This window comes from Melospiza melodia, chromosome 4 (genome assembly GCF_035770615.1).
Source record: "Melospiza melodia melodia isolate bMelMel2 chromosome 4, bMelMel2.pri, whole genome shotgun sequence".
NCBI lineage: Eukaryota > Metazoa > Chordata > Aves > Passeriformes > Passerellidae > Melospiza > Melospiza melodia.
Window position 1 is genome coordinate 24,181,966 of NC_086197.1, and position 12,906 is coordinate 24,194,871.

A 12,906-nucleotide genomic window follows, 5' to 3' on the forward strand; every position below is an offset into this window, starting at 1 on the left:
TGCCTTGATAATACTGGGCAGTTTAGAATGTCAGAAAAAAACCCTTAAATACTGAAGAATGCAGGTTGATGTTAAAATCTGTTCCTTGTAAAGAATTTGAACTTTGTTGCTGATGGCTTTCTTTCATTGATGCATCTTACTGGAATTTTTTTTTTCCTCCATAAAGATCACATTTACATATTAAAAATGGAAAATTATATTTTAAGGAAAGATTTGCTAACAAAATGAAAGTGGTATCTTTGATATATGCCCTGAATTTCAGGATTGGAAATAATTTTCATTAAGCAAAGGGTCATGATAATGCTGTGTCTTTTCCACTCATTGAAGTATGCTACATTGCAAGGAAGTGAGAGATAATTACTAGATATTATCTACTCTTGCTTGACAGAAAACTAATATTATGAGGTGAGGTCTCTATACTTAAACGAAAAATTTGCGGTAATATACTCAGGTACAAATGGGATGTTGTTCGGGGAAATTGGCTGGTTACTCCCAATTTTTCTTTGCTGCCCCTCTGAGTTTCCATAGGACACTCATCACAGTAGGACCTTTCAGTCTTCTCTATCGGGGTTGAAGTCTCATTACTGCAGCCTTTAGAATGTGTTTCTCTCCTGTAGGTGGGGCTGCCGTTCCACTGACAGCTGTGCTGCAGATGTGGACAGATGTGCTGGAGAGGCAGCCTCTGCTCAACTGCAATGGCCAGCAAGTAACCACCTCCTCTAGCAAACCAAGCAATGCAAAATGACCATAGCTTTAAAATATTTTGTTTTATTAAATGTTTCAAATAACATAAACATCATATTAACAATTTTACAGCTGAGGTTCACACAATTTGTGGTTTGACCATTTTATCTGATTTGAGAGCTCAAAAGGTTACACCTTAACATTAGAAACTCTGTAATTAAGATTTATAACAGGAAATTGTCTCATAGCTAACAAGAGGATAGAAATAGCAGATAGAACTGTAGAAACTCTGGACGGTGGAAGAGTAAATATTTTACTATAAACTGGGGTCAGCCAAGATCATATAAGGACAAGAAACCTTTTCTAAGTGGCTTCATACTCCTCTGAAAAAACAATTCACAGCTAGCTTTTAAGCAATAGAGAAAAGTGGGATAGTACATCTTTAATTATTCCCCAAATACGCTTTATTTTCTGGATTTTAATTCTCTTTAAGTAAATCTGTACCACCTTCATACCAATATTTAGCATCATGTAATGGGGTGTTCACCACTTACCTTCTGGGGAATGTTATTTGCTCTCTGCTAGAATAAGGGGTCCAATTGTACTAAAGTTGTACTGAATGTTCATCCTTGCTTTCAGCGGTAGTCAATGCTGGAAGAACAACAGCATGCTTTCAACCATGAAGCTGTAGCTTATTTACAAACAAAAGGATGCCCCCTCCCTCTTTTCACAGTTGCTTATTCATGATAATGACTTGATTAACAGCTACAGGTTAGGTTCCTTTTACACGACGGTTAATCGTTTTGTGGTAAACTGAAGTGGAACAGGGCACTCCAAACAAGCACAGCCTCGCATTTCAGGATGAGCTCCACAGCTTTTACCATGTTGTCTGGTGCTGGAAGATGCAGCTGTACACACAGGCAGATGTACTCATGTTTCCTTAGAAAATGTAAAAGAACACATTTCTGCAGGAGCTGGGTAATGAGCCAACAACCTGTAATTTATCAGTGGGTCTGTTAGCTCTCCCTCCCTACTGAGGAAAAATTGTTTCTTAACATAGAACAGAGGAGGGTGGAGGGGTAAGAAATTTAATTTTTTTAGTAACAGACATGCTGACAATAAACAGCTTTGGTTGTTGTTCAAAAGGCAGTTAAAACACAGATTATTTGTCGGGATTTGTTGTGGTTTGTTTGTTTGTTTTGTTATCACCATTTAATTAAAAAAAAAAAGATACTTGTTAATTGCAAGCTTCTGCCTGTTGCTGATGGTGAAATGATACTCAGTTTTTTCTTTCAGATATCTTCCCCAAGGCTTGGGTTTCTTCAGAGCACAAACAAATCCACTGAGGAGCACAAAGTAAACCTTTGAACATCAGCCACTGTTTGAGGTGAAAACAAGTTCTTAGGCCCAGCTCCCCATGATGACAGTTACAACTGGCACTCAAGGGCCACTGCCACACATCAGCCCCTACACTGAGGCTTTCTGAAATACGTCTGTGCGTCAGACAATCAGCTGGAAACATTTCAGGCCACAAAAAAATGGATTAAGGATTCAAGTTCCCCTTCATGTTACATGTGTGTTAAAACAAACAGCTTGATCTGCTCCAAGAAAGGCCAGAGCTCTGGAGCCAGCTGCTGGCTGTGTGGGCTATGAAAGGTGTCCAGAAGAGCAGACACCCTCTGCAACAGCTCTGTTTTTCCAACCCAAACAACTCCTGCTGTTTTTCTGGGGCTGAGTAGCTTTTCTGCAGCTGTTTCCTTCAGCAAAATGCTGAAGAGCCTTAAAATGTCACACCACCGCTGTTCTGAATGCAGGTTTTTGTGTGTTCAGAAAACCAGGTCTGGATATTCTCAGGGGAGCAAAAAATAAACCTCAGACTTGTGGAGACAATACAGCCAGTGCACACAACTGTGAATGCCTACAGGCATATTGGGAGGAATTCCTGGCATGAGTAGGGAAGGGGAAGGAAAGGTGGGGCACTTTACTCTCAAGAGAGCTGACTGATGTAGCAGCTCTGCACCTTTGACTTTTCTGAGACCCAGGCTTTTGTCTATCATGTGCACAACCCAAGACTTATGATCCCCTTCAGTGTTGCTTCTCTTTGTCCATAAGGCAAGTCACTTAAAAAGACTTTCAGGATAAGCGTCGAAATTATCTCCTGATGTTTGAGTGGAAGTTTGTTTCAAAGTGATTGACAGTTATGGTTTGCTTTGTGTTTTAGCCTTTCCTATGAGGACTGCAAGCTGCCTGATGACCAGATGATGTAACTGAGGGAATGCGCTCTTCCTGGAGGAATCCCTGCAGCAACCTGTCTCAGCCCCACTAAGGTAGCAAAGTACAGCGCCATAGTCTTCCCCAAAACATTGCTGTGGCAGCACTGGACAGGGAACGTTGGTCCTCAGCCCCCCAACACACAGCTCCAGGTTTCCCAGGTGGTGACACCTTGCACAGCATGCCCTGAAGCTGGAAAACACACGCCCAACAACCAGTTTCACTACAGGAAGCACATTTCCAAGGCAAGAGCTTCAGAAATTTGCATCTTTGTAAACTGGGTGCTTGACCTATTTAAGCACAGATCAAAAGCAGTGTGTGACAAATGCAAAAGTGTGGCAGGCAACTTCAGAGCTCTGCCATTCCGGACACCACATTTCTGCTCAGGTCCTGCTGCAGGCACCCTTTGGCAATTGCCTGGAATCAGACCTCTGGGGCATAGGGGGCAAGATTAATTCCTTGAACCTCTAGAAAGATTTCTGAACCAGCTTGAAGTGCTCAGATATAAATGCACTGTCATAATTTGCTCCGACCTTCAGTACCAAAACCAAGTATAATTTCTGAGGAATTCCAGATTTGTAAATTCTCTGCTCTTCTCAGCTCACAAAAGAGCAACTGTGTTACTTTGTTGTGTTTTTTTGTATAGCATTACTTTTTCAGACAGCTGGCATGACACAGGATTAGAGAAACTGGGTGCTGCAGTGAAGACTGATCATCTTAAAAGTGCTTATTCAGTTTTATCTGAATAAATAATATTTCAGTGTAAGATTTGACTCTGAAATCTGACAATGCAGTAAATTGGTTGCTGTTGTTGCACCTGCTACTCTCTCTGCCCCCACAGGAATTTACAATTCACTGTAAGAAACAAGGATCTCCAACAGCCATGAGCATTGGGAAGGTCCTTGGCTTCCTTTCTAAACTGCAATTTAATTCTAAAACTCTGAAAAATCAAATTCTGAAAATTCTAAACTGCAGGACAAAGTGCATTACCTTCATAGTTGCATGACTGTTCTTACAGAGAAGTCAAAGAATCACAGAGCTGCTTAGTTCAGAAAAGACCTTTAAGATCATTAAATCCAACATTTAACTATTCTCAAGAAAAACAAATTTCAGACTTTTTAATGCCTCCTGACAGGAACGGCAGCAGAACAGGCCCAATGATGTTTCCTTCATGTGTGTCGTTACACTTTCTTTGCCACTGGAAATGATCAACTGCAAAGTGATTTAGCTGTAATGAAAGCCCAGTATCAGACTGGTTTTGAGCTACAGGAAGAGAGATTTCCTGCAGGGGAAAAAAAGACTCATACTTTAAAAATAATGACAGGTTTCTGTATTCTTCTTCTGATTTTTATGAAGTCTTCTCTTCATTCTCAGGGTTAATACAGCATTTTTCAAGACCTCCAAAATGTCCCAAACAAATGTGATAAATGCAAGACCACGAATTTTTTAATAGACTGAAATCTTAACCACAGGGAGAAAAGAAGACCTCTTTGTAAGAAAGCAGCTTGTGAATGAGCCAAGTTAACACAGGTGCATGAATTTTACATGTGTCTTCAGGTATGGCTTGAAAGCATCAGTCCTCAGCAGCAACACAAGATCTGAAAACTGTTCTGTGTGTTCACTGGCCTCATGTGACTGATGTTTCCCCCTCCTAAGTTTTGAAAAAGTGAGAAGGTGTAATCTTGTTTTTTAAGTAAGGTACCATTTCACTGAATGAGAATGAACAAATAGCTGCTTTAGGAAGACCTCTTACAGGTTCATTTCCTCAGCTGGGTCTTCTCTGGTGGCATCCTTGTCTTCCAAGGTCATGCTTTAAATTTGCCTCTTTTGAGGAAGAAGATGGGATTAAGATAGCCTAAGGAGTAGTACATGGGAGGACAATGACTTTGATTAATCCTTACTCTTGTACATCTGACTTTAGATGGGAGGGTCCCAGCTTGACCTGTTCCTAAAGCTTCAGTTATGGCTTTAAAAATTGGCCTGGTCCGATGGAAGAAAGACCATATATTAAAGCATTAGTTAAAATTAAAAAGGTAAGCATGTAACAGTGTACAATAAGTGCCAGCTGCTGTTGGAGGGAGTGGATTTTTCTGCTACTTTCAGACCTCAATGCCCACAGTTGCTGATTAGAAGAGATGGAGGTCCTTCTGGAAGAGGCTGGCTGCTGATGGATGGCTTCAGTGCCTGAGGGTGCTGGATGCCCTGAAGTAGGACAGGAACTTGTAGCAGAGGCTCACCACAAAGTACCAGATGTTTCGAGCCATCTGCGACCTTGCGATGAAGATGCGCCAGATGATCACGAGGAGGGTGGTGTTGAATGCGTATCGGATGTTCCTCAGCCTGGGAAAGAGGCATCTTATCAAGAAACACATAAACTACAAGCAGCTCACCAGCCCCCTGCATTTCATACAGGTAATTCAGGAATAAATCCTATTTACAAGTGGCCCTTGGGCTTTTTGCTATTCCTGTTTTAGTGGAGATGCTGTGCTGGAGTCCTTGGTCTTGCCAAGGACTGTGCTAAAGCTGGAGTACAGTGAATAGTTCATGGTGTAGGTGGAATAGCTGTACTGGAATTCACTCTTGTTCTTCTCTCATTTCAAACCAGAGCGAAGTCATATGGAGAGGTTTTTCTTTAGGACAGTCTGTGTCCAATACTTTCTACTTCAGTTTCATATATTTGTTATCTCTCACTTTGCAGTAACTGTGGCAGCCTAGAGAAACTCACAGGAGTTGACAAGCAGGGTTCTCTTATTTGGGTGAAACCCCATCTTTAGAGTTGTGAAATTATACAATGATCATAAATGGTCTTCACTGTTGCAATACAGCAGCACTGGGATATTTTATTTTTTGGGGGGAGTGGGTTAATTTACAGCATCAATTTCAGTGGTATTACTGAATTTTTCAGATTGTAATGATCCTGTCCTCTTTCTGTCAAGCAAAAGTTTCTGCAGTTCTCTAATTCTCATTTTCCCAGTGCTTGACCAAGGGAAAAAAAGACACCTAAAGACCTCAAAACTTGGTTCATTTTTCTAAGAGCCCTTTTAAGGTAAACTTTATCACTGCATCACAGTTCACAGTCTAAGGCAGTCAGCAGTCCATTCCTGAGGTCCCTATGAATTTCCTAAAAATGATCCATGATTAATGAACTTGTTTAGGATTCCCTGCTATGGCCAACTATCCCCTTATTCTATGTTTGTAAATACTGACAAACCGCTGTGATAAGAAATAAGTTATCTCAATTTTAATCAATGATAATGATAACGATAATAATAATATTATTTTGGGGTTTTTTTTTGCAATGTAGTTAGACTTATTTTCCCCAAAGTTAGCCAGGAGCTCTTCTCTTTGTCCCTGCATGTGACTTACTTGCGTAGATGTTGCTTTGCTGCTGGAATTCCAGCCATGTCCTCATTTAGCAAGTATTTCTTAGCACCTATGCAGTAGCTCTCAATGTACTCTGACCAGTGCAGCTGGCGAACATCAAAGTTGTATAACTGGGATTTAAAGACAAACAATGAAAGCTGAACACCAGAGTTCAAAGCAAGTTCACTTGAAGCATCAATTCTTCATTGATCTCTATTCCTGACTAGGCCCTCTCTCTGAAATACTCAAAGCCACTGAGCTCCAAGCACTGACAGACTGTGTTTCACAGCTGCTGATTAATGTCCCACCCAGCTGGGAATCTGGGCAAAGCAAGCAGAAATGGAGTGCTAGTTGGCAAAAAATAAAGTCAGGTAGCAACTTGTATACACACACACACACACACACACACAGAGAATCATGGAAGAAAAATGGCATTCCACACAGGCAAACAGATTCAAATGAAAACCTCCATGCAGTTTTAACATGTCACTAAAATTATGTGTAAATAAATTAACTGGACATTGAGTCAACAGGACATCTGCATCAGTGTCACTCTCAGCTGTGCTGCATTCTCTTTTGGCAGCTAGATCAACAGAAGTCCAAGAAACAGATCACTCTGGTGTTTGGCATAAACAAAATCTTGTTGCAGCCAACTACCCCAGTTAATTTTGGGTGCTCATATTGGACAAATTGTTAGCAAATTCTCAGGCAGCTGTCTCTTAGAGCAAAGAAAGGCTTTGTAGAGAGGAAGAAGTTTTCATAGAATAGGCTGGGTTGTCAGTGACCTGAAAACATTCTCCTGTAATAAATGGAAAGCTCCTGAAATAAATAATTTCAGATTAAAAACAATTCCAATCATCCAGATATTATTTAAATGCTCCACAATACACCAAAAATAATTGCTGCAGATGAAAGAATATGAGATTAGCAACCCATATTCAAGACATATTTACCTTTCTGTCTTCTGTGTTAAGGTGACTCATTAACATATTCATATTATCTGAAGACCAGTTCCAGGACTGGGTGGAGAAATATTGCAGGAGTGTCATAGACTTGTGCAGCCGATTGATAATCTTCATCATTCTGAAACAAAGGGGGAGCATCAGAGATGAGCAGGAAGTATGACCTTATGTAGCTGCTGGTTTGTGTTTCCACCAATCCAGGTGAATACACATTCCAATTCCTCCTGAGCACTGCCCTGCTACTTGCTAGGCTGAGAACTTGCCCAGCAAATCCCAACTGCTCCAGCTGAGCTCGAGCCTAGAGCTAGCCAGCTTTTATTGTCGGCTCCAACATGGGAGCCAACATCATTGCCACTGATGTCCACCTCACTGGTCTGACCTAAGCAAGGTTTGGAAGCTGTGTCTACCTCATGTTCCACCGCTATGGAGGGAAGAGCCCATCTGAGCTGGTATGAAGCCTGCACCACAAAGTTGGTGTACAGTGTTGCTGTTCTCAAGGTGGGTACTTTTCTTTCTGGCACAGGAATTTTCTTCTACTCCCAAGCCTGAGTTGTGTACTGAAGCAAGGCTCTGATTTTTGGCATTAGCCCCAGTATTTGGTGACCACATCTGCAGTATGGACACTGAGATCAGAAGTCATTTGCTCATCTTCAGTTTTCAGACAGAACCAAAGAATCACAGAGTAGTTTGGGTTGGAAGGGACCTTGAAGATCATCTCAGTTCCAACCCCTGCCATGGGCAGGGGCACCTTCCACTACCCTAGGTTGCTCCAAGCCCCATCCAACCTGGCCTGGAACACTTCCAGTGATGGGGCAGCCACAGCTTCTCTGGGTAACCTGTGCCAGGGCCTCACCAGCCTCACAGGGAAGAATTTCCTCCTATATAACCTAAATGTACTTTTTTTTCAGTTTGAAACCATTCCTCCCTATCCTATGATTATGCTGCATGATAAGAGTCCTTCCTCTTCTTTCCCATCGGTCTGCTTAAAGTACTGAAAAACTGTTACCAGGTCTCCCACATGCCTTTTCTTCTCCAGCCTCAACAGTCCTGGCTCTCCCAACCTGTCCTCATTGGAGAGGTGCTCTAGCCCTCTGACCATCTGTATGGCTGTCCTCTGGACCTCCTCCAACAGCTCCACGTCTCTGCTGTCTTGCTTCAGAGGCATAACTGCTTAAGGACTTGGGAAATGTAGGTTTAAGTCCTCTGTTGTGTCTTGGCCTTATCTTACTAATTTTTTATACAAAAGTGGATGACAGTAATGCTGTCCTACCCTGCAGGATTATTTCAGTTGTCCCAGTGTTCATGAGTAAAAAAGGCCACTGGCAGTTGTTTTTAAAGTATGATGTACAGGACTTGGTCAATTCTGAAAGGACACCATGTCCTCTCAGACTGGGTAAGGGCAAGAAAAAGCATTAAAAGGCTGATTTTTGTGGAAAAAAGAGCTGTTTTCATGCAAAATATTGAGCTGCCTAGGGGGTAACACAGCTGCTGTGACAAATAAAAGGTGGCAGTCTGTGGGAGAATGGTGCTAGGCTGGCCTCTCCCTAAGCGCATATGAATGCCGCTGTGATAAGCACTCAATACAGCACAGCAATACACAATGAGTCAGTTTAAAGCAGAACTGTGCAGCTCTCCCAAAGCAACTGGAAAGAGCACTATAAAACCTTAGACAGGCAGTCTTTTGAGAAGCGGCTTTCATTTTAGAAGCAAAGCAGACCATCACATTAAAGAAACCTTCATTCTGAATGTGCACCTTGACTGAATACAGTTTAACTGCTTTAAAATGATTTCAGAATAATCCTCTTGTGTAGGGCAAACACCATGGGGCCAAGCTTTGTGAATATTTTAATACATTTTAGGAACTTGGGAGGAAGAAAAGCTTTAGATTGGAAAGATCTAAAGCTCCTCTCAAGCTGACTTCCTGAAATCTTTAAAGTGCTTAGGACTAATGGAGAGTGACAGAAAAAAGAAAGGGTAAGAGAACCAACTCTTTAATATGAGGGAAAAAAGCTTCCCTGTGAGGGTGGTGAGGCCCTGGCAAAGGTTGCCCTGAGAAGCTGTGGCCGCCCTATCCCTGGAAGTGCCCAAGACCAGGCTGGATAGGGCTCTGGGCAATCTGGGATAGTGGAAGGTGTCCCTGCACATGGCAGGGGTGGAACTGGATGATCTTAAAGCTTCCTTCCAACCCAAACCAGTCTGTGATTCTATGGTCTGAAGAGGTGTGTGCAAAAACTGCATTTCATGTCAACTGTCTGAGCTCAGTTGATGTGACCACATTCAAAACATTGACTAATAATTTGTATGAAGGAGAGGTCTTCTGCAAAACATCAACTAAGTAGAAATATGACAAAGTTTTCTTACAGGAAATCTCATTCTCCGCTATGAAGGAACTAAGAGGAATAAATTGAGTATTAGCTCTCACTGTGGCCACAGTTCAGACATGCTTTTTGTCTTCTAATAAACTGTTTACAGCAATTATTTCTTTATTTGCTCCCATACAGAGCCTTGCACGAGGAGATCCTCAGGTGAGACAGGATTGCCCCAAGGGACTACTAAGTCATAGATGGATGCGCAGCACTCACAGGAAAGCACTTAGGGCAGTTTTGCTTGCTATCTGGAAATTTATGTGAAATGAGCTTACACCTAAAAAGGCTTCTTTTTTTATTTCATGTGGTTTACTGTCCTTGGACCATAAAGGTCTGATATTCAGGTATCTAGGAAGAGAAGAAACTATGAGCTGCTACTGTGCTTTCTACCACATTGCAGCAATACCTGGATGAGCTGAAGTAGTGTATAAAAAGAAAAGGAGAACTATATTAAAAAAAAGAAGACTTAGAAAACTCCCAACTTCATTGGGGAGCCATCTTTGCTGAGGCTGCAAATCTTAAAGTCCAGAAGATGATGCTGAGTTTTGTTTGACATTTAACTACAGCATTTTTTGCAGGCAGTGTCCACTGGTTAATTATGCCAATCAGTTTCATGAAAAGAAATGTCACTTGCAATGGCAGTGCCAAGATCTTACTGCTGCCCATTTCAACAAAGATTGGAGATTCCAGCCTAATTTTCAATTTACCTCTATTTCTAGGGTAATTTTTTCCTTTGGGATAACTGGAAGTCTTTTTATGGACCAATCTGCCTCCAAAGCAGAATGTCAGGGATAAATCAGAGCAGCTGACATCAACACAGTGCTGTCATCCTGTTCTCACACTGCCCAACAAATCCTCCTCTGTGGTGTCAGAGTAGTAAAGGAGGACAATGTCTGGAGTAATGTTACTTACAAGAGGATTCCTTCCACACAGGACATAGATATTGCTGTTCCTCCAAGCCCTACCACTGCCAGGGCTCAAATACCATCCATATTGGTGAACTGCCCTCCTAAATACAATTAGAATTTTATCATACTCAGAAACAATTGCTTCCTAGATTTCAGACCTGTGCTGGAAACAGCTACTTAGGGATCTGATTTATGGGAAAAAAAATGTATTAGCTGGTATGTTCTAAACCTTGTCAGGCTCAAGTCCATATGCCAGATAGGGGTGATTCCATTGGAAAGCTGAAGTGGTAGAGATCTGGATATAGAGAAGACAAGACTACCAGCCCTTGTCTGCCTTGGGAACCTCTGAAGTCTGTAAAGCCAAGTTCAAAAGATGTGCTGTTCTCCAGGTGGTGGGAAGGGTGCGAACTCTAGGCTGTGTTTAACTACAGCCACGCATTTCCTCATTTTCCTCAAGAGAAAGGGACAGGAAGAAGCTCAAGGACTCCAGTTCTAATGACAGGTTCAAGCTTGGCTCTCCACTGGAGTGGCGGGTATGCAGGAGGCTGATGGCACCATTCCTTACCTGGGCTTTCTCCCTGTGAGTCTCATGTACAGGTCGTACAGGATGGCGGGTGCCTTGTGGCTAACAGTGATCCAGTACTGGTTAATCAAGTAGCTGGAGGTCATGTGAGCATTGGGTGTTCGGAAGGCCTGCTCCAGGGGGTTCCTTTTGAATGTGGACATGACATACTGGCCTGCAAGGGAACATGCATTTTTCACTGGCAATCACTCACTTCCAGATGGGCTGGGAGCACAGTGTAGCACAGCCCAAGGTGCTGTGCTTCACACCTCCAGCCCACAGCTCTCTGAATTGTGTCACCAGAGCTTGGACCAGGTTGTCCCTTCTGCCATGAAAATTGACAATTCCATCTATTGCCTATTTGAAACCCAATCCTGCTCCACACTTAACACTGGTAGACAAAAACCTCCTTGTCAAAGCACCTAAGCATAAATGAGGAAAAGCAGGCAGCTTTAAGAGCTTCAAGAAGCTGCATTTCTGCTTTCACCTGCAGCAGATGTAAAAGAAATTAGTAAGTGCTAAAATTTCATTAGATCACTGTCTTGGGTTGACAGCCTTTATCCCAATATCGTGTGTTGTGTCTGGCAGCTGTGCCTTTTCTCTCTTCCCCCCCCCCGGCCGTCTTGCTGTGGCGGGGCGGGGAAGAGAGGGGGGGAGTGTTTGACCAGGCCTTTTTGGCTTTTGGCTTTTTGCTGCTTGGCTTGGCTAGCCGCTTTGCTTGCTTGCTTTCTGCTTTTTGCGCTGTTTTTTTTCTTTTCTTTTGTTCCCTCTTTCTTACCCTCCCCTGAAGATACTGGACCGGCTCCGGACCTGACCTGAGACGTCCAGGACACCTGGAGCTTGCAAGAGAAGCCTGGCGCCCTCACCATACACAGTCTGTTTCTTTCCTTTTCTTGTGTTGGGGAGTGTTCTTTTGTTACTTGTAAATAAATAGGTTTTGTTTTCCACTTTGCTCCTCCGAGAAATTCCTTCCCGAACCCGGTGTTGGGGGAGGGGTGGTTGGAGGTTTGTTTTGTTTGGGGGGCTCCCTTTTGGAGATTTCCCCTAATTTGTCCTAAACCAGGACAATATACTTTTTGGTGCATTGGCCGGGAAACGGAGGCCAAAAAACAGTGGAAAAAAAACCTATAACAATAATATTTTGGTTTTGGCTATTTTGGTGGGCATATTGGTGATTCATAATGTCATTTGGAGTGGAAGCTTGCCGGTATTTCTGGTCCCTAGGGGTTTTTGAAGTTTTAATACTTTCGTGGTCCCTGGGGTTATTTCCTTACCCAAAAATAGCTCTGATGTTGTCCCTAATAAGTAGCTTTTGTAAGCGGGGGGCACTAACCAGAATAGTCATTGTGCTGGTCTTATGTGTGATGATGTGTCGGATAAAAATGCTGGACTTTATTTCAGGAATGTATGGATTGTTGTTATGGTTGTTTACTCAGTTTGTTTGGGGAGAAGAAGGGGAAGGGGCTTTTCAGCCTTTGTCTTCCTTCTTGTCCTCCAAATTGTTGACATCTCTATTAGAAAATACTGAATTTCCCCTGAGTTTGAAAGACACCATCTTTCTGGCATTTAATTTATTAAGCCTTTTCTATACTGTCTGGAGTGTGTATAAAATGAAGACTGAGATTTCTAGAGGGGTTAGAGACACTCCTGACTTAGGAGAAAAACAAAGCAGGAAAAATCTTGACTGTAGTGGGAAATGGGAGGACATGGGCCAGACTTTAAAGGAATTTTCCGATCCTATAGACTGGGACTTTCCATCTGATCAAATTCAGGATCCAGTCGAGGTGGCA

At 42.4% G+C, this 12,906-nt stretch overlaps 1 protein-coding gene across 6 annotated transcripts in view; it reads right to left on the minus strand.

The window, feature by feature from the left end:
• Positions 1 to 748: 748 nt before the first annotated feature.
• LOC134417270 (fatty acyl-CoA reductase 1-like) overlaps positions 749 to 12,906 on the minus strand; it is a 131,110-nt gene continuing 118,952 nt past the window's right edge. For all 6 annotated transcript variants that reach the window (XM_063154312.1, XM_063154313.1, XM_063154314.1 and 3 more), the window contains exons 9-12: positions 11,120 to 11,291; positions 7,272 to 7,401; positions 6,322 to 6,449; positions 749 to 5,295 (exon numbers count right to left, since the gene is read on the minus strand). In XM_063154312.1, the coding sequence (XP_063010382.1) occupies positions 5,133 to 5,295; positions 6,322 to 6,449; positions 7,272 to 7,401; positions 11,120 to 11,291 (593 nt within the window). In that variant the 3' untranslated portion in view covers positions 749 to 5,132. The remainder of the gene's footprint in view (positions 5,296 to 6,321; positions 6,450 to 7,271; positions 7,402 to 11,119; positions 11,292 to 12,906) is intronic.